The sequence below is a fragment of the Fundulus heteroclitus genome, chromosome 12 (genome assembly GCF_011125445.2).
Source record: "Fundulus heteroclitus isolate FHET01 chromosome 12, MU-UCD_Fhet_4.1, whole genome shotgun sequence".
NCBI classification, from domain to species: Eukaryota; Metazoa; Chordata; class Actinopteri; order Cyprinodontiformes; family Fundulidae; genus Fundulus; species Fundulus heteroclitus.
In genome coordinates this window covers 24,794,505-24,815,353 of record NC_046372.1, presented here as the reverse complement: position 1 = coordinate 24,815,353, position 20,849 = coordinate 24,794,505, and the positions used below count along the sequence as shown (strand labels likewise).

Genomic DNA, 20,849 nt, shown 5'->3' with positions numbered 1-20,849 from the left:
GGGGGGGCGGCTCAGGTAAGGCTTCGTGGTGCTGAAACAGTCAGAAGGCGGATTAACAGGAGCTTTTAGTCGTCGCAGTACGACTTCAGCGTAAAAGTTCCTAAAAGCGTTAAGATGCAGCATAAAAGGCAGGATTCTCTCTCTGATTCACAACAACAAAGATGGCGGCCGCCCGGCGGGGTTAACTGCTGCCGGCGGCGGCGTGGGAAGACGCTACTGCTTGGAGGGGAACGGCGCCGCTCCGAACGGGTCGAGGTCCAGCGGCTGTGACGGCGCCGCCGGCTGCTGCTGCGGGCCGCCGTGGATCACCAGCTCTGTGAACGGCACCGCCCCGAAGTCGTCGGTGGACCGGCCGTCTCCGCCCCGGCCGCCGTCCGGAGGCTGGAACGGCTTCGCCCCGAACGGGTCCAGAAGGGCGTCGTCCGGCGGCGCCGCCTTGTCCCGGCCCTCGGCCATGCTGATGTCCACGCTGATGTTCTCCTTGGAGTCGGAGGCGCTCAGGAACTCGTTGCTGCTCTGCGAGTCTCGCCGGCCCGCCTTCTTGTGCCTGCGGTTCCTCTCCGGCGTGCGGTAGGTGGGCTTGTTGCTCCTGCGTCCGCCGGTCGGCGTGCCGTGGTGCCGCTTGCCGTTGCCGCCGGCGCCGCCTGCCACCGCGGCGTCCTGCTTGGTCTTCCTCTGGCGGGACGACAGCCTCTGCAGGCTGCGCTGCTTCTGCCGCGGCTGCAGACCCGCCGGCTCCTCCGGCGGCGAGCGGAAGATGTCCTCCGCGCTCCTGGAGGCGGTGGGCGGAGCCTCGGCGTGGCCCGGCTGGAAGGGCGAGAAGCCGAAGACGTCGGTGCCGTCGGGGGACACGGGCGGCGTCTGGCCCGTGGCGGCGTCGTCGCTCCTTCCCGACCTGGAGACGTTGCGGCTGAACGGCGCTTTGGTGAAGACGTCAAAGTCGTCGGTGGCGGCGGCGGCGGGCGGCGCCTCCTGGCTGACCTGCCTGAAAGGCGCCTTGGCGAAGATGTCGGTGCTCCCAGCGGGCGGCGCTCCTCCCACGAAAGGCACCGCTCCAAATACGTCCACGCCCTCGGTGGGTCGCGCTGCGCTGGGCGGAGCGGCGGCGGGACTCGCCGTGGATCCCCGAGGACTCGTGGCGGCCGCCGGCTTCCTGCAGCGACCGCTGAGCTTCGCGTCGCAGTCCGAGTCGGAGCTGCGCTTCTCCTCCTCCTCCTCGGAGTCCATGAGCAGAGGCCTCTGGCCCAGGTTCTCCGGCTCCGTGTCGTCGCCGTGCTCGCTGTTCAGGGCCTCCTCTTCCTCCTGCTCTTCATCCTCGCTGCTCTTCGGAGAAGGCGGGTCGGACTCGAAGTCGCTGTCGGACTCGTCGCCCAGCCTGCAGCCGCTCTTCTTCCCGGCTCGGGGCGGCGGCGGAGCTTCGGCGGTCGCCGAGACGTCGGCAGGAAGCTCCTCGGCGGACGGCGCGCTCGTCTTCACGCCGGTTCCTGCAGAGAAAGCAGAGAGAACTTAGACCGCCGCTCATCCCAGAACCTCCACATGTTTCATCTGCGTTACATTTTCACCAAAAGGTTCGTTTCAGGAAATAAAAAAATAAAAAAATGGAGCTCAGACTTTGGTTCTGCCTCCTCTGGCGTCTCTCATCCTTGAAATTTAAGGATGATTTAAGGATTAACTGTCATAACAGCTGGGGGAGTAAGTCAGCAGAAGGAAACATTAAGTGTTTCAAAATGGAGAAAACTCAGTGGACCAGAACCGGCGGATGACCTGGAACCCTAAATCATCACCGACTGTGAGAACCGGGACCTCGATTCCCCAAAGAAACGCAAACTTTACTCCCAGCTTGGAAAAGGACTTTGGACCACGGAGCAACAGACCGGTGCTGTGGCTCCTTAAGCCGGGCGAACACTGTACCGTATTTTGCATCGTTTTACTCAGATTCAGCTCAAACAGTACGATGAAACCTCAGGGTTTAAAACTTCACACCTCTCCATCTCTGTTCTTACTGTGCGACCCGACACTGATGTGATCTGACTGCTCACGCTGTACATATAAAACGTCGGATTCAGCCCCGCAGAAAGATGGCGCTATTCGGACTCGTCGACACGGAAGCCAAATGTAAACAGTAGAAGAAGAAAAAGGCGGAAGTGTCAATGCTCGCTGTTAAATATGAGGCTCACTAGAACCAAATGCGCTGCCTTGTTAATTCTACGAGTTGCTGCTCCGTAGTTTGACTCCATGTCACACGTACCGCCGCCATGCGTCTCTCCTCTCCTGTGTTTTCTCCTGAGAAGACCAAGAATTCCCTTGTTTGCACATGCTCAGTGCGCGAGGTTAGGAGGAAATCGGCTCGTAGCTCTGCTTCACCAGCAGGAGGCGCTCACGATCCCCTCAGGAGGGCCGACTGAATTTCAGACATGTTTGATTTTCAACCGATCGGGAGGTGTTGGTGAGAGGCTGGTTGCCCCTTGTTACCCCCCCCCCCCCAGGATACGACACGACGCACAATCAAGCTAAAACTCGGCCCGATGCAAATAATTCTCGCGATTCTGAAGAATCGGCCTGAAAAGGGCAAAAACTCATACAGTGCACGCTCGGCTTTACCCCAGCTAAGACGCTTCTGTTTTATTTCTATATAAATAAGCTTTAGCAGCTTCAGTAGGGAGGCCCAGACGTCCCTCTCCCCGGCCACTTGGGCCAGCTCCTCAGGAGGAATCCCAAGGCGTTCCCAGGCCAGCCGGGAGACTTAAGGCCCGTTTACACTTTTTTTAACCGAGCAGAGACCAGTCTGAGCTTGGATCAGTTAACCAAGATAAGACGGCCGTTTACACACCACACTATCCCGGTTCCTTGGTTGCTCCTCGCCCCCTAGTGGCGATCTGCGGTACTACCACTCTCTGGGATTGAAGGCAGAAGCAGAAAAAAAAAAACAGCGGCGCCCATAACATTCAGGATGTTACGCTTGATATTGTGATATTTCTGTGTTTGCTGAGAGTCAGGGGAAGAAGGCAACCATTGGTGAATTTACTTTCTTTTGGGACGTGGATAAGACAAACGAACGTCTAATAAGGATTTACAGACGCAGGAAACGACAACAGACACTGAGGTTCATCACACTGCTAAGCAGAATCATCTCTGGAAACCGTGTGGCACGGTAAGGAAGCTAGTATTATTATGAATGTCTGAAATTTGTCTGAATGGAGAGTGAATCGGGACATGCAGCCAGACACGCCGGAAAACCCGCTGACAGTCAGCTGACTGTAAGGGGATGACGCGGTCTGCTCATGCGCTCTTCATCAGAAAACCGGGAAAAAAAACCAGGCCGAGACCTGCTCAGGAACTGTTCTGCAGTTAGCGCGGTCCGGTTCAGTCTGCTGACCGTTTACACATGAGAGTTATCTCGGTTACCGAGCTCGGACTGGTCTCGGCTTGGTTAAAAAAGTGTAGTGTAAACGGGCCTATAGTCCCTCCAGCGTGTCCTGGGTCTTCCCCTGGGCCTCCTCCCGGTGGGACGTGCCCGGAACACCTCACCAGGGAGGCGTCCAGGAGGCATCCTGACCAGATGCCCGAGCCACCTCAACTGGCTCCTCTCGACGTGGAGGAGCAGCGGCTCTACTCTGAGTCCTCCCCGGATGACTGAGCTCCTCACCCTATCTCTAAGGGAGAGCCCAGACACACTACGGAGAAAACTCATTTCAGCCGCTTGTATCCGGGATCTCGTTCTTTCGGTCACGACCCAAAGCTCGTGACCATAGATGAGGGTAGGAACGTAGATCCACCGGTAAATCGAGAGCTTGGCCTTTTGTCTCAGCTCTCTCTTCACCACAACGGATCGGTACAGCGCCCGCTTCACAGCAGACGCTGCACCAATCCGCCTGTCGATCTCCCGCTCCATCTTCCCCTCATTCGTGAACAAGACCCCAAGATACTTAAGCAATACAAACACAAACTTTCTGAAGTAAGGCTGTGTATAAAAATCAATACAAAGATAAATATTGATGTTTTTAAAAGCGATTTAATATCGATATTCTGGCTTTCAATATCAATATACCTCCTAACCCCTAGGGGGCGTTATTACAGAGCACCATCACTGTTCACAGCGAGGAAGTGAGACGAATTTGCAGAACGGCGGACAGGATTTTAGATTTTAGAAGCGTCTTCGTCCCTAAAATCAGACGTTTGTGCACATTTTTGGTTTCTGTGATACGTTAAATGCATTGAAGCAAATTGCACTTTATGTTTCTGTTAATATATCAGTGTTCAATAAATTGAACATAAATATAATATTTGGCGATTAAATGTTGATTGAATGATTTTGAGCATTAATTTGAAAGTAATAAATATCGATATTGGAGTCAAATCAAATGAAGCTGAGCTTTGAATCGAGAATCGTATCGAATCGGCTGAATTAAAAGGAGCAGAAAGAAGAAGAATCTGATCAACACGACCAGAATGCTGCCAGACTTTTTTCCTTCCACTAAACTTTCCAGTAATACGCAGCACTTTGTAAACACCCTGCTGGTGGTCGTCTGCTGTATTTACTGGTCTGATGTGGTCTCTGAACTCTGGGATGGCGTCAGCTTCAAGCCATCGGTAGAACCCCCCCCCCCCCCGACAGCAAAAGACCGCCGGACCCAGGATTACTGGACTTTGAGGCGATTAACCTGACAAACGACGATGGTTTGTCTCTCTTTGAGGCATCAGAGAAGCAATATGGTGGGAAAGCTGCTGCCACGGTGAGACGAACGGGCTTAAAGGACGAAGAAATGAGAAGCTGAGCCTCTTCCAAGACGCACAAAATTACTCCTCAGATCAAATCTCGCAGAGAGGATTGAAGCTTTAATTCAGAACAAAGAGGGAACCTTTTGTGTGATCCGTGTCCAGAAGACGTTTGCACCAAAGAATTTGACTAATTAGCGAGTGGAGAGCCTCCAATTTGTCCTGAAAGTAAACGGCGCCGCGGCGAAGAAGCCAAATTATTGTCGCTTGTTGGAGGAAGCCCCCCCCCCCCGCCAACACCGCATCAGGAGAGACAGACGAGTGAGAAATGTGGTTCTGGTGGGACGGAAGAGACAATCTGATCCAAACCGTCTCACTAATCCGGTCCTTTTTATTTCTAGAGAAATAGATCTTGTTACTGTAGAACAGGCGTGTCCAACATGCGGCCCGGGGGCCGTTTGTGGCCCCTTTACTGATTCTGGGTGCCCCCCCGACTGCTTTTCAATACAGATTTGTTCTATCAGCACAGGTGGCTGATGCAGATGGTACATTTTAGTTTTAATTAGAGCAAAATTATTACAGAAAAGTTCAAATCCTACAATTTAAAACGTTAATTACGACACAAAGTATTCATCTTTAAGAAACACACTTTTGACATTCTCTTTAATTTCATAGTAACATCTATCCAATGACATTTAATTACTCAAATGCAGACTTTGGTGCATTAAAATCTGCTTTGAATTAAATTATTAAAATTGGCTGATTAAAAAGAACCAACCCAAATACTTTTATTATAAGAGTAAAGTTTATTATTATCAAAGAGTGAAATTAAATTATCAAAAACAATTAGCAAACTGGATGACCATCTTTTGGATCTACAATAATTTATACATCAATTTCCTACAAAAGATCTGACTATTTATTTAATATGATCATATTTTGTCGAACAAGTAAAAAATTAACAGTTTTAAAAAAGAACTTCATTTTTTTGGCCCCCCAAGTTCCTTTGAATTGACAATTGTTGCCCATGTACCAAAACGTTTGGACACCCCTGCTGTAAAATATTAGAAATATTTCTGTTAAATAGTTGTTGGATCAAACTCAATTGGAGATTTCTACCACTTTAAATTATTTTTTTTATTTAAAATTAACAATTTACTTATTAACAATATGATCTCGTTACAGGGTTTCTGGATAATTATGGGGAAAAATGTTTGTTTGTGTATTTCTTTTTTTTTTGGGGGGGGGGAGATAAGTCTTTTTGTATTGGTTTATATATTAATGATTTTAAATCAATGCTCACTCATTGTTCCCCTGTCAATATTAGAATAAAAGAAGCAAATTATGCCTCATTCAGTGCTTGGTTTAGATCCCTAACTGACCACTGGGACGGTTATTATTTAGCCTACACTGCAATAAGGAAACTAAAAGTACATTTTCATGAAATTTGTGTAAATCAGATGATCTGCCAATGGAATGAGATTTCATGGACTTAAAATAAGAACAACTCATTCCCATCATCTTATTTCAGTGCAGAATATCTACGTTTTTTATTTACCTGCTCAAATCAAGGAAAAATAAATGTAATTTTTTTTTTACTTTTAGTTCCTTATTAGTAGTGTTTTTTTTTACAGATTTACCAGCTGTGCTCTAAATAATCTTAATTTAGATATTATCAGACGTACCTCAGTGGCTCAGGTCAAAAATTAACTCAAATCACTCTTTTTTGATGTTTTGAAACCTACAGACAATAAAACTGAAGCTTGTGAATGCTATATTACTCAAAACTAAGATTATTTATGTAAAACCTTTCAAATTTGAGTCTGAAAAAGTGACACATTGTCACCTTAGAGATTTGCAGGAACATGTTTTCTGGTGATTATCGCTCAGATTATCAATTGTATTTTTTTTCCCTCTACACGTTTTAAACAAGAAATCAAGTTATTCTGCTCAAAAATTAGTGAAATGTAAATCCTCTGGGTTCTGGGTGCTCCATACCTGCAACGGCCTGATGCTCCTGTGTCTGCAGGGGTCAGTGAACGCACCGCTGGGGTCAGTGAACGCACCGCTGACCTGTGCTGCTCCTAATGCCACAGGTGATGTTGCTAAGTGGCCATTTCAGAAGTTTTCGTTGTTTTGGACCCGTCTGTCTCAGGTAAACTGATCCATCCCGGCATTTCCTACAGAACACGGATCCATTCGGACCCAGTAGGCGTCCGCTTTAAACGGCTCACCATTTAAATGTAATCCTATATTGCAGAGTTACTGCAATATTTCTGAGCTGTGTGAAAACGAAATTTCGTTCTGTATGCACTCTGTGTATACAAAATGACAATAAAGAAAGTAAGTCTATTGGTTTATGTGGCTTCAATTACTAATATCTACCAGCAGGAGGCGACAGAGTTAGCTTAGTTTGGTCAGAACCGGACATATTTCATAGGAACCTGGGTGTAAGGTAGGTTTTTAGAAAATTAGTATACAATTAAACTGTACAGGGCATTGTAGGTTTTTTTTTTTTCTTTAAATAAGCATAATTCCTGAAAATATAAAAGTGATTCAACAATTACAGTGAAGAGGGAAGATTTAAGACAAAATTAAAGGAAAACATTAAATACATGTTTCTTTTTTTAAAAGCAGAAATTATTCACTTAATTTGTCCATTTGCTGATTTTTCTATATTAAATATTATTTACAGGGACTTGCCAAAGTACCACATCAGACTGTTAAAGGCATCAGCCGTATAAGATATGACAAGTAGAGCTTTTTACTCAGAACTATACCGTTCTGAACATTAAAATATAAATATAAATATATATATATATAACTCTACTTTGCCAGTTTTCAGCAACTATTTCTGTGTTGTAAATTTTCCTTTACTGTTGTTTTTCCATTTTATTACCCTTTGTGAACCTGCATGCCTCCATTTGCTGCAGGATTTCTCCACTCGGGGACAATAAAGGATGTTTCTGTAAAATCAGGGTGATTTGCTTTCTGATCGATCTCAGATTAAAACGCGCCATCATTTCATCTCGTTTTGTTTCAGGGGACAAGTCCCGCTGAGTAGAGACCTCAGGTTCTGACCCAGGACTGTATTCTTTCGTTGTTGTAGTTCAGGGAGGATCTCAGGTGTTCCACATGAAAACGACAAGGTCCATGATGCAGCGCAACAGAAAAACATCCTTAATAATAATTTAATAGGTTTGTCTTGGTCACAACGTCGTCTCCACAAACGTTGTGACCAGACACGGCCAGGCCAGCAGAGCAGATAAATAGCTGAACTCTTAAGGTCATGGACTTTATATTAATGCACTAATTTCACATTGCATCTATTTTTATTGTCCATATGTTACTGATTGAAATAAAAAAGCAAGTCAAATTATTTCCCACAATTCAAGTTTAAATCTAAAACTTGCCTCTGGATGACGTCCCGTTTAAATCTGACTTTTCCCCAAAAACAAAACAGGAGCGGTTCGATTCGTAGCTTTCATAAAAGTCGCTTTCTATCGTCTAAGAAAAGAACGAAGCCTCTATCTCCTATGAATAAGACCTACCGGCAGGAGGCCGGCTATTTTTATACAAGTCGGGTCGGTCCACAAAGGGTGTGATGTAAAACAAAATAACCACATATCAGATATGTAAGACTTCAGCATTTTTATGACTGTAACTGCTTGCATGGTTAAAAAGCGTGTTAATATGTGTGTTCTCTAGATTAACTAGAACTACATTTACTGATCAAATGTGCCCGACGCCCCCAAATTTAACCCGGCGACAACGTTTAATCCTGACGACCTGACCGTGGCGGCTCACCTTCTCCAAACACTTCCTGTCCTTATTTATTTTGGTGCAGGGTTCCTGCACATTTTACATTTCAATAAGTCAGACTTTTACATGTTTTTAAGTCACTGTTTAACTTTTAGCCAATAGGGGCAAGGTTTAGCGCCCCTGGAGGCCACTGGCAGCACTGCACCGTGGCAAAATAAACAGTCTCCCTCTGTGTTTTGGAATCTGATAGCAGACCAGTTTGGACCAGATTGAGAAGTCGTGGCGTTTCTTGTAAAGGACAAGATCACATTCACCCCTCTAGAATAGATCCTACATCAGAGAACCAGAAACACGTCTGAACAGGTAAGACTCGTATGTTGCCACAACTGAGAATGGGTCATGTGACCCAGTCAGCGACGGACCCTCTCAAGTTACAGCCCCCGTAGAGCACCGATACGCACCAAATGCTGCACATTAACCTGAAAAATTATTTAATACATCTCAGATTAAGCTAATACTTGGGTCAAACCTTAGACGGTGCTGCCATAAAGGATATTTAAGTACCAAATATTCGCTTTATCTTTTAAAAGAAAACGGTGCTGAACGGTCATTTCACAGGTTTGGATCCGGGTTAAAACCCAAAACTGCAAGGATAGAGAGAATAAAGCAACAGGTAGAAATTAGTCTTTTAAGTTTATCTGTTAGTCAAAAAGCTAAATTATTGGGTTTTTGGGGCAAAAACAAGTTTTAAAGAATGAAAAAAAAATTCTAAATCTAAAGCGAAGTTTAGGATTTCCTGAAATTCCGATTTTTTTCCCCCATCCAGGTTTGTAAAACGACTAAACTATCGGGTGGTTTTCAGGAGAGCGGCAGCAGGTTCTGTCGGGACTCGGAGCGAACGAGGAGAGCTCAAACTGAGACAGCCACATCAGGAACATCTTGCTCTTGGTGGAGAGACTTGGAAGAAACAACCAAAAAGTGGGATTTGATTTGAAATGTTGGCTTTATTTTTTTTTTTTTCCAGGTACATCCTATAAAAGAAATACATTCACACTCACAGAATGTTACAGGGCAAAAAAACAAAAAACAACCAGGCTCATGTGGAAAAAGACACGTTAGTGATGTGGAGCTGCTCCAAAACAAGGTTTTATAGTTTTAGTCATCAGGAGGTGGGGGGGTGGGGGGTTACAGACAAACTGAGAGCAACAAATACAGAAATGTAAACATGTAACGTCATATTCAGAGCTCCGACTGGGCCGGTGATGCGGTTCTGCAGTAACTCTCCTCGTCCCACCAATAAAACACACAAACAAGATGTTTCTGAGCGTGGCTGTCTCACTGCATGAGGAGCGGAAAGAGAGCGAAGCCCGGCCGACCCGGAGACGTTCAGGCCGCCATGGACTTACCTTCGGCTAAAACACGCAAAGAGACGCCGCCGAGCTAAAAGGGAGCCTCCGTCTCAGCACAAACAGAAAACTAAGGGTAGAAAACCTTAAACTGTCCAAATCCTCCTCAAAATGGTTGTAATCCAAGTCTAAAAGATAGAAGAAACTGATCTGAGGCTTTAATCGGGGAACTAAATGCAGCAGGTTCTACTCCTGCTGGTTCTTGTGATTATTTCAGGTCAGCGGAGTGAAGCGTTTCAGATTAGACGTGAACAAACGAGCCGCAAAAAAACAAAAAAAAAACGGCCTTTTATGACAGTTAAAGACGATTAAAACCAAAGGGGTCAAACCTAGAAATGGAAGCGGCTCCATTACCTCGTTTGCGTGGGATTCATTTTAAAATCTCAGCATATTGAGAAAGAAAAATCTTCCTGACTGAAAACTCATTTTTTTTGTCCAAATTAAAACTTCAGTACGGAAGATTCTGAGCTCATTTTGTCACGATAATTTCCACCAGCGCATTGTGCTGACACGGCGATATCTGAAGCCATCCTTTTCTTTTTATGTGACGATAACTAGTTAAATATTATACCTGGAGATGACCCAATAGTTGCTGGTTCTGGTTAGCGGCGCAGATTTAGAGTCTCATCCGACGGGGTTTAAACGGCGCCTAAAGAACATCGGTACAGGTCCGGCTACTGGGAAATGGCTGAAATGTGCATTTATTGAGCAATTCAGCTTTAGAAAGTCGGACACATTTTTATTTTTCCGTCCTAACTTCTATTTAGAAAATGCTAAAAACTAATTTATGGCTTTTTTGTTTTTTTAAAGATGTGTAGTGGACCCTGCGTGTGTCGGATCATTTAGTGCAAAATAAACAGACTGGACTCTGTTAAAGGAATAAAGCCTCAACTAAAACATGAAGGTTTCAGACCCCAGTTATATATATATAAAAAAAAAAAAAAAAAAAAAAGCAGGAAGTGGCGTTGGCAACTTTTAAAAAAACAAACAAATCTCAAAGAATTCAACAACAGACAAGAAACAGGAATGAAACCAGAATTAAATCCGTTTTGGTCTTTTCTTTTGGTTGCTTTTGTTCCTTTGATCCAGATTTTACTGGAGCAGAAACGTCACAAATTAACGAAACATCGGCGGTGCTGACCGGGTTCTGGCGCGTCGCCGTCCCGCCTTATTCTGCGACGACTGGACCCGCCGAACGCCAAAAGCTCGTCGCTAAAAGATGCTCCGCGACCCGCGGCGACGTTTGAGGCTCCGGTTTTAATGTCAGCCGTGAAACTCTGCGAGGTTAAATGTCCAGAGGGTCGGAACCCGGGTTCAGAACGGGCTCGGTACCGCAAACACAGCCGTGCATCTACAGGCCCGTCTCGCCTCAGAAAAATCATCAAAAGGTTGATTTATTTAATTCAAATGAAAACGACTGGATAGATTCACCACAGAGTGATTTATTCTGATCAAGGTTCTTCAATATAAAAATGTTCTGTTCGGGTTCTGGCCTTCAATATAAATGTTCTGTTCGGGTTCTGGCCTTCAATATAAATGTTCTGTTCGGGTTCTGGCCTTCATGCTCACGGGGAGGATTGGAGCCGGGGTCTCCCACCCTGGTCCTCAGGGCCCGTCTACCTGCTCCAGCAGAACGGCGCCGCTGATTTAAACCAACATTTAAAACCGATCTGAGGAAATTGTTTATTTTTTCCGCAAAAATTATTAACATGACCAGAAATAATGACACTTTGTGAGATGAATCTATACCAGTTTATGCGTTTTATTTTATTTTATTTAATTACTGAAACAAATTGGCTTTTTAATGACATTTGTTTGTGGAGACGTTCCTGTAGAAACCGCCTGAATCACTAAACCCAAAAGGAAGAACAAAAAACGCTGCAAACGTTTCTAGAAAAACGCTTTTGCTCAACTCTGCAGCGGTTATTGAGTTTGACACACTGGGAAATCTGTCAGCGCTGCATAAAACGCTAAAAAGACAAAAAAACAAACCAATAAACGACTCGCTCTGAGGCGCGGGTTCGTTCTGGACCATATAGTCTCCCTGCTGAGATTAACGAGGAATGCTCTGTAGAAAAACAACGTCGTACCGAACCAAAGAGAAAAACGATAAAACGTCAAAGTTTGCACCGAAATGAACAGATTTCTCTTTTTTTTTTGTAACTAGTCGGGTTTTGCTTGTAACCAGGGTCGCTCAGGCCTTTGCAGTAGCAGCAGGTTTGAACTCGTATTGCTTCTAGCACGGATAGATCTACGCTCCTCCCTCGCCTCCCAGCACCTCCTGCAGACTCACAGGAACCTCCTCCTCCTCATCTTCCTCCTCCTCCTCCTCATCTTCCTCCTCCTCCTCTTCCTCCTACAGCGGCGCGGAGAACGAGGGAAACACGCGGCCTTCTTGCATTAAATGTCAGTCAGAGCAGAATAGTGGTAACTAGTGAGAAATGAGCGCAGGGCCTGGATGCGTCTGGACCGTCCGCCTGATTAAAGCAGGAGGACGGTGTCCACGCACACACCGGTACCGCCGGGTTCTGTGGGCTCCACAGTACTGGGTCGTCCTCTAAGACTTGCCTGCGTTGGCCACGAACGGCACCGAGCCGAACAGATCCGCGGGCGGCGCCGGGTCCGTCTCCGCGCCGGCCGCTCTCTCCTCGGGCTTCTCTGTGGGCAGAAGAGAGGAAGATCAGCGGATCGATCCACAGACTAAAGCCCAGAGAGGTTCTGGTAGAAACTCTGAGGAAGGAACCAAAGGTTGACTTGCTTGCTCTGAGCAGGTCGAACTCTCTGTCCAGCAGCTCCTCCGCCGTCAGCTTGGAGAAGTTGTCCTCGCCGAACGGGTTCCAGCCCGACATGTCGGGCGGGTGAGCGACGGCGGCGCCGCTGCTCTGCGAGGTCAGAGTAATACCGTCTGTGGCCAGCAGGGGGGTCCTGCTGCAGGGCGAAGAAAAAACAGAGTATAGCAGGAAATGCTGCAGAATTCACAGCCTCCACATTTTACTTTTAGTTACGCAACAAACTCAAAATTCACGCCGTTTTAAAAAGAGCAACAGGAAGTGGTGCATGACTGGAAAGAAGGAAAAAAATGTTTTATTAGGATAGCTAGAGTAGTAATAATAATAATAATAATAATAATAATAATAATAATAATAATAATAATCAACAGCAGACTGAGAACGGAGCAAACCCCCGGATGTTGGTCTCGCCCCACCCTCTTTACCCAGCATGCATCAGAGCAGACTTGTGCGTTCTTCAGACTGATCGCTTTCCCAGAATGCACCGCGGCCACAGCTTCATTCAGGACAGTGTAAGCGAAGCTCACAGAGGTTAAGTTAAAAATCCCCTTTTCTGCTGCTGCTGTTCTTCAAAAGTACGTTTTCAGATCGTTTGGGGCGAGATTTTTTTATTCTAATTAATTAAATCTTTTTTATATTTTATATATATTTTTTTAGATATTAAAAATATTATTGTTTTAAAAATGTTTTTTAACAAAATATGATGTAGTGTATAGTTTTGTATGTTTAAAAAAAGGCTAAAGAACTAAAATTATAATTTCACACAAAATATTGCCTCTCACATTCAACAATGAATACATTATTCACACAATTATGTCATTTTATGACCAATATAAGTAATAATTTATCATCATCTAAAGACTACTAAAAATCGAAACCAAGATTAATATCAATGTTTTTAAAAAACAATTTAATATCTATATTATAGCTTTCAATATCAATATACCTCCCAACCCCTAGAGGGCGTTATTAAAGCCATTACTGTACACAGCGAGGAAGTGAGACAAATTTGCAGCCGACAGGATTTTAGAAGCACCTTCCTCCCTAAAATCAGACATTTGTGCACATTTTTGGTTTCTGTGATAGGTTAAATGCATTGGACCAAATGCAGTTTATTTTCCTGTTAATATATCAATATATAAATATAATATATGGCTGGTTTTGGTGATTGAATTTAGCATTAATTTGAAAGTAATAAATATCGATATTGGAGTAAATCCAAATCAAACTGATTTATATTGAGAACCGTATCGTATGATAGCCAGTCCTGGTACCTTCTGTGTGACACGCCTTAAATTTAGAATTAGCCTGTATTGCGTCTTTTTCTGGTGTTTTTTTTTGCAGGCATTGATCCTGGAAGGGAGCATTTTAAGCTAAACCGAAGCCGACCACAGATTTGTTGCTCGTTCTGGCGTCTGTAACCCCAAACCCAGGCTTCCCGGTAACACGTCACTGGATCCGACAGACCGTCCCAACAGTTCACAGAAACAGCAAAAATAACAATAACCGCTTCAGGAGGAGCAAACCTTTGGTCCACAGAGGACACGAGGTCTGCAGACGCCGGCGGCTTACCTGGGGTTAGTGTACGGGGCTTCTACGGGCGACGGCCCCCCCATGGGGCCACGTCCCACTGCGGTGGGCGTGGTAGCGTTGTAAGAACCCAGAGGGATCTGGAACTCAAGAGGGGAAGACATGTAGGGAAGCGTCTGCTGCTGCTGCTGCTGCTGCTGCTGCTGGACAAAAGCCTGCTGGTACTGGTGCAGCTGTGAGGGAAGGAAGAGAGGGGGACGGGAATGAGGGACGGACCACTGACTTCATGGTGCGCAGTGACGATGACGACGATGAAATGTTGTTAGAAACCAGCTGTGGTTCTGGAAAGCCGGGGACGTGATGGGGGGGGGGGGAGGAGGGATGAGGGGGATGAGAGTCAAAGAGCAGAAGAGAGAAACTGACACACTGCAAAAAAGGGAACTAAACGCAAGTAAAATTTTCTAGAAATAAGTCTGTATTTTATTGATTTGAGGAGGTAAATAAGACTATTTGCCAATGGGATTAGTAGTTCTTAACCTGACAAAAGCCAGCTGTATGTCGCTCCGCCTAGCTCCACTCATCCATCTGGGACATCTCCATAGGAATTGCCTTTTTTGAAGGCTGGGCCTTATCAAAAATCCTTGCATATGATTGGATAAGCCACTTGTCTGTCATCTTTATCGACGTGCTATTTCAACCACTCACACCGAAGCTAACCCGTGACGCTGTGAGAGCGTCGCAGGAAAAAAATAAAAAATAATAATAATAATGTGTTTGCGGCTCTAGTGGCGTTTTATTGACAGTGAGCTGACAGGAAGAGGGGGGAGACAGGCGGCAAAGCGCCGCGGGTCAGAGTCGATCCCGGGCCGACCGCGTTGAGGACTAAAGGCCTCCTAAAAGGGTTCACGCTAACCGCTAACCGCTAACCGCTCCGGGGCGCGCCCTGGAAAACAAAACTTGCCAAATCCGGTTGGGAGAAGGGGGAAAACATGGTTTCCACCAACAAAAGCCTTCAGAGCCGTTCTCTGATGTTCTTTTAATGAAACAATATCAGGTAGATTGGACAACACGGAAGAAATAGCAGCATCAATGTTAACGCTTGCTTCCTCGATGCGAGCCGCCATTGCTATCAAAACAGTCTCACGTCACGGTGGCTTCTCCACTACGTCACATCTATGAAACTCCTGCCCTGCGTCCTGATTGGCTGGACAATAAAATTGGTTGAAGAAATCACTTTCTATGGGAGAGGTCCCAGATGGATGTAAGCGGAGCTAGGCGGAGCGACATGCATCTGGCTTTTGTCAGGTTAAGTAGTTCTACCCCTAAAATAAGATAATTAGATATTCTGCACTTGAAAAATGATGGAGATGAAGTTGTTCCTACTTTAAAGTGCAAAAATACTCATTCCATTGGCAAATTATCTTATTTGCCTGCTCAAATCGAGAAAAAAATGCACTCATTTCAAGAATAATGTACTTAATTTTAGTTCCCTTTTTGCAGTGCAACAATCCAACATGCAGGAAGAAACTGAGACGTAAATCCTCCTCGGCTCGGCCTGATCGCTGCTCACATCGTTCACCTAGCGGGTCTGAGATCAGGTGTTCAGCAGGTATCTGGGGAGAACCGTCCTCTCCTCCCCGTCAAGCGCCTCGCATGTCGGCGCAGACGGAAACGCTCCGTCCCCCCCCCCACCCCCGCCGGCTTCGCTCAGACCAGATTGCTTCTGAAATAAAGCAGATGGTGCGTGTTCGGTGGGCTAAAAACTGCGCCGCCCTCACGCCGCACATTTAGGGGGGGCGGGGGGGGGGGGGACCTGTGTTTGTGTGTTTGGTTCAGGAGGCGCGTAAATAGCAGTTCTCCCAGCGTTTGGAGAGACGGAGTAGGAAGTTTGAAGCGTCTGTTTGTGGCGCCGCTTGGCACCGACACGGGCGGACTCAAGTGGAGGAGGACCTGCTGCCAGTTTTTTTTTTTTTTTTTTTGGTGGGGGGTGGGGGGGGAGGCAAACCGGAGCCGTTCTGACATTAAATGAAAAATGTGCGGCTCGGTGGCGCTTCACGCTGCGCCTCCATGTGTTTCGCTGTCACTCCGTCAAACTATTTACTGCCGTTTTGGGTGAAATCTGCCCTGAAGTTCTGTCACCGCTTCAGACTGAAAAGGCTTTTTTAACGGGGCAGGAAGAGAAAGCGGCTCGCTGTCAGACGGGGAAGGAGGCGACGGGAGCTTTGGCAGGACTCACCATGGCGGCGTACTGAGCCTGAGCGACCTGCTGCTGGTACACGGGCTGCATCATCATCTGCTGCTGCTGCTGCTGGAGCAGAACCTGCTGGTGCTGAAGCTGCAGGGACTGCTGCACGGCCTGTTGGTACTGACACACGTTGGAAAACCCTTTTAGACAGCAGCTTTACTCATCAATAGTCCAGACCTGTGTGTGTTAGTGGTACTGAACTGAAATAAAACCCAGGAGGTAGAACCAATGTTTCTCCACATCTGGTTTCGTCTCGTTGGATTAAGATCCTGAGGTAAAGCTGCTATAGGCTTTTTCTCTCTCACTCTGCTGAGTTCTCCTACTGCTCTCCAATTTGCATTGTTTGCATCTTTTACCTTTTTGTTCTGTCATTTTTCTCTTCATAGAAGGTACACCTGGTCTGGCGTTCTGTTAGCTGTGACATCATCAGGGGAGGCAGATCATCCTCTATTACCATCTAACATAGAAAGTACTCCTGGGTCAATGTGAGCTTCTGTGCTTTCTGTGTCTCTGCTCTGTCTTCTCTAACATAGAAAGTACTCCTGGGTCAATGTGAGCTTCTGTGCTTTCTGTGTCTCTGCTCTGTCTTCTCTAAGCCCCAGTGGGTGGAGGCAGATGAGCGTTCACACTGAGCCTGGTTCTGGTTCTGCTGGAGGTTCTCCTCCCTGTTAAAGGGGAGTTTTCCTCTCCACTGTCGCTTCATGCATGCTCAGTATGAGGGATTGCTGCAAAGCCATCAACAATGCAGACGACTGTCCACTGTGGCTCTACGCTCTTTCAGGAGGAGTGAATGCTGCTTGGAGAGACTTGATGCAACCTGCTGGGTTTCCTTAGAGAGGAAACTTTCTCACCAACCTGGAGGATCTGATGGAAGCTGACTTTGGAAAGAACCTTGAGATGACGTGGTGTTAATTGGTGCTATATAAATAAAATTGAATTGACTAATGGGGTCAATCTTGTTAACTGATCAGAGATGCAGCTCTCTGACATCCAGGAGTGAACGCTGCAAACCAACAGCCATATCTCCATAGATGTTTCTATGTATCACATAAAAAAATTTGATCACTTTAGCTAAAATCTTTTATGCTCTCTTGAGGCGGTTTTTGGATTTTCCTGAAACAGAGTTAATGCTGTGAAGCGGGAGATGGAAACACATTTGCTGAATAAGTAGAGAACATCGACCTCACATGACTGATCGGCTGGATATCCCCTAACGAGCACAGAAACAGATTTCTGTCTTAACGTCTCCGGACGGCACTCAGCATCTCCATCACTAGCTGACGTGATTTAACGGAAACACATTCCTGAAAACCTCTCCTCCATGGCGTGCAACCTCTACTTCCTGTTTATTACCACCGTGCATAAAAAAAACAAGCTTTGATGAAATGAAACTTTGCTTCACCTGTTTGTTTTTTTACATCTATTTTAAAAAACTTTGCATGACAACCTGCTGGGTTTTCCTCAGATAGAAAACTTTAACCGACCTGTCTGGATGATTTGATAAAATTGACTTTGTAAAGCTCCTTGACAAAACTAAACATTTTAAATTGGCACAATAACAATAAAGCTGAATTAAAAACATTAGGGCAGCCTGAGCTCTGTGAGCAGTTTGGTGTGTTTAAACTGAAACGTGACGCCTGGTGTGAAATAAAGTATGAGAACCGTCTCGGTACGGCGATGGCCGGGCCGCCATGTTTCAGCGTGCTTTGGCTGCAGACCTTCGTCCTTCAATAAGCCCCGCGCTGCTACCATTAAGGACCTGCTTCTTTCAAATAAACATCCATTTACGTCGCCGTGACTGCTTGGTCTTCCTCGGCCTCGCCTACGAGTAAAACGGCGGCCCTGCAGGAACAGAACGTCAGTGACGGGCGTTGCTTTGAGCTCCTCTGTACCTGCAGGTATTGCAGCTGCTGAGCGTTGGCTTGTTGCTGCTGCAGCTGCTGCAGGCGCAGGTCCCCGGGCTGCAGCTGCTGCAGGACGCGGTGCTGCTGGCTGCCAGGCGCCGTCTGCACCGAGGGGGGCGGTCCCGCTGCGGGGGTGGGAGCTGCGCAGACACAAGGACGGCGTCGTCACGTTAGACTCAACTAAGAGCTTAACTGAATTAATGTATAAAAGAAAAAGCTTGACTGGAAATTAAACAAGTGCACTTTGAGGTGGACTGTAACTGTAACCACAGGATTTCTTCTGGGTTTGTTTTGTTTTTTAGTGTGTGAGAAACCTGTTTAAGATACTTATATACATTTTAATATTAAATATAACCTGAATAAATGCAAAAGGCTGTTTCTAAAACGATAATCTAACCCTATGGTGGTAAAAGAAAGCAGCTGCTGCTTCCTCGGTGCATCACAGACCCTTCAGCCGTTATTTACCATCCAACTCAAAGTGTTCCACAGTTTCTACAGTTTTTTCCTCCTTGTAAATAAACTGTTTGTTGATGTTTTTATGCATAAACATAAATGCACATTCTACAGATTTTTACTGAGTTACTATTCCATCGTAGTTAGAATAGAAATGACTCTATTGTCATTTCTATTCTAACTACGTGCAAATATTGCCTGGTTTCTTCATTCTTTTCCTTCTAAATAACTCTTGTGCGTCTACACACTGCAAAAACAGATCTAAAAATAACTAAAAAGTTTTTAAAATGAGTGCATTTGTCCTTGATTTGAGCAGGTAAATAAGATTATCTGCCAATGTAAAGACTATTTTGAGCCCTAAAATAAGACAACTAGACATCCTGCACTTAGAATAGGAACAACTCATCTTAAGTGCAAAAATCTCATTCCATTGGCAGATAATCTTATTTACCTGCTCAAATGAAGGACAAAAGCACTCATTTTAAGAACCTTTTAGTTATTTTTTTTGCGTTTTTGCAGTGCAGGTGAAGGTTTTTGGTTTCTAGAGAAGCCTGACGGACCTTTCTGGCCGTTGCTGACGGGCGCTGAAGGCACGGTCATCTTGACAGGAGTGACGGCGTTGCTGAGCGGCAGCACGTTGCTGTTTGCAGCCTTCGGCCTCTGCCTGGGCGCTATGGACGTCGCCGTTGGACCCACGGAGTCCGTTATCCTGGAACGAAATAAACACTTTAAAAAAAAACAACCCTTTCATATCTAAGCATCTTTCTCCTTGCAGGATTCCTACGTTGCTTTTTATTCAAAAATGTCAGACTTCCTCAGACTCAACTTTGCAGAGCTCTCCGTCCTTTATGTTCATCTTAATAAAGAAAATACCGGAGTTTACCAAGGATGGTACGTATGTAGTGGATAAAATATGGAACCTGGGAAAAAAAACAAACGGGAAAACGAAGGATAGAAGGAAAGGACCCAAAGAAGGAAGCAAGCAAGAAAATGAGGGAAAACCATGAGGAAAGGAAGGAGATAAGACAAGAAAGAAGAAGTTAGGGCACAAGGAAACAAAGGAGGAATCAAGAAACAAGAATGAAGGACTTAGAAGAGGAAAGGTTTGAGGAAGAAGGACCCAAGGAAAGGAAGTGTGGAAGTCATGATGGACACAAGAAATGAAAAGAAGGATAAAAAGGAAACAAGGAAGGAAGTGGGGACACACGAAAAGGAGGAAGGACATAAGGGAGACAGAAGAAGGGATGAAGGATAAATGCAAGGAAGGAACTGAGGATAGGACAGACGAAATAGGAGGCAAGGAGGCGTATTAGGGAGGGATTGAAGAAGTAAAATCAGAAAGACGAGGAAGAAAAGGACAAAAAAAAAGGATGACAGAAGCGACACGTTTAGAGAATAAAGGTGGAAACACAAATATGTTTCCCTACTCTCTCATTTTCCATTCTTACCCACACCTAAAAAAAAAGAAAAGAAAAAAAAAAAATCCTTCCCTGACTCGTTAACGCTAACGAGCTTCTGTACCTGGCTTTGGTCATACTCTTCTTAGCAGCGACCTCACTGGCTGTCAGAGGCTCAGGAAGCGACGTTGGGATGGGAGAGCTCTGGGAAGAGGACAGGAGAGCCGGTCAAGCCCTGCAGACGGCAGCGACGTCCCATCCGGGTCGTTCCGGCTACTTACGGAGAGGTTCGGGACCGGGCAGTCCCTCCCAGCTAGCTTAAAGGCAAAGTAGGACACCTGGTAGATGTCTGGTCTCTTCTCCTGGTCCGGCTCGAGCATGTATCCTGAAAGACACGGCAGGCGATGCGTGAACGCGCAGCTCCTCTCTTTGGCCACACGAGGGCGCTGCTGCATTATAAAAAACAACAACTCAAAAGGACCGGCTCTGCTGCAGGATCAGCGTCCAGGGAGGGGGAAGTCACTGAAAGCAGCCGGCCGGCGCTGACTGACTGACTGACTGACTGACTGACTGACTGACTGACTGACTGACTGACTCACTGACTGACTCACTGACTGACTCACTGACTGACTCACTGACTGACTGAC

General features: G+C 45.9%; 1 protein-coding gene across 1 annotated transcript in view; it reads right to left on the bottom strand.

The window, feature by feature from the left end:
- bmp2k (BMP2 inducible kinase) overlaps positions 1 to 20,849 on the bottom strand; it is a 59,714-nt gene continuing 38,865 nt past the window's right edge. Inside the window, exons 8-16 of the mRNA XM_036144336.1 lie at positions 20,484 to 20,587; positions 20,327 to 20,406; positions 19,366 to 19,514; positions 18,341 to 18,492; positions 16,440 to 16,568; positions 14,246 to 14,436; positions 12,643 to 12,812; positions 12,453 to 12,542; positions 1 to 1,484 (exon numbers count right to left, since the gene is read on the bottom strand). Coding sequence (XP_036000229.1) covers positions 214 to 1,484; positions 12,453 to 12,542; positions 12,643 to 12,812; positions 14,246 to 14,436; positions 16,440 to 16,568; positions 18,341 to 18,492; positions 19,366 to 19,514; positions 20,327 to 20,406; positions 20,484 to 20,587 — 2,336 coding nt within the window. The 3' untranslated portion in view covers positions 1 to 213. The remainder of the gene's footprint in view (positions 1,485 to 12,452; positions 12,543 to 12,642; positions 12,813 to 14,245; positions 14,437 to 16,439; positions 16,569 to 18,340; positions 18,493 to 19,365; positions 19,515 to 20,326; positions 20,407 to 20,483; positions 20,588 to 20,849) is intronic.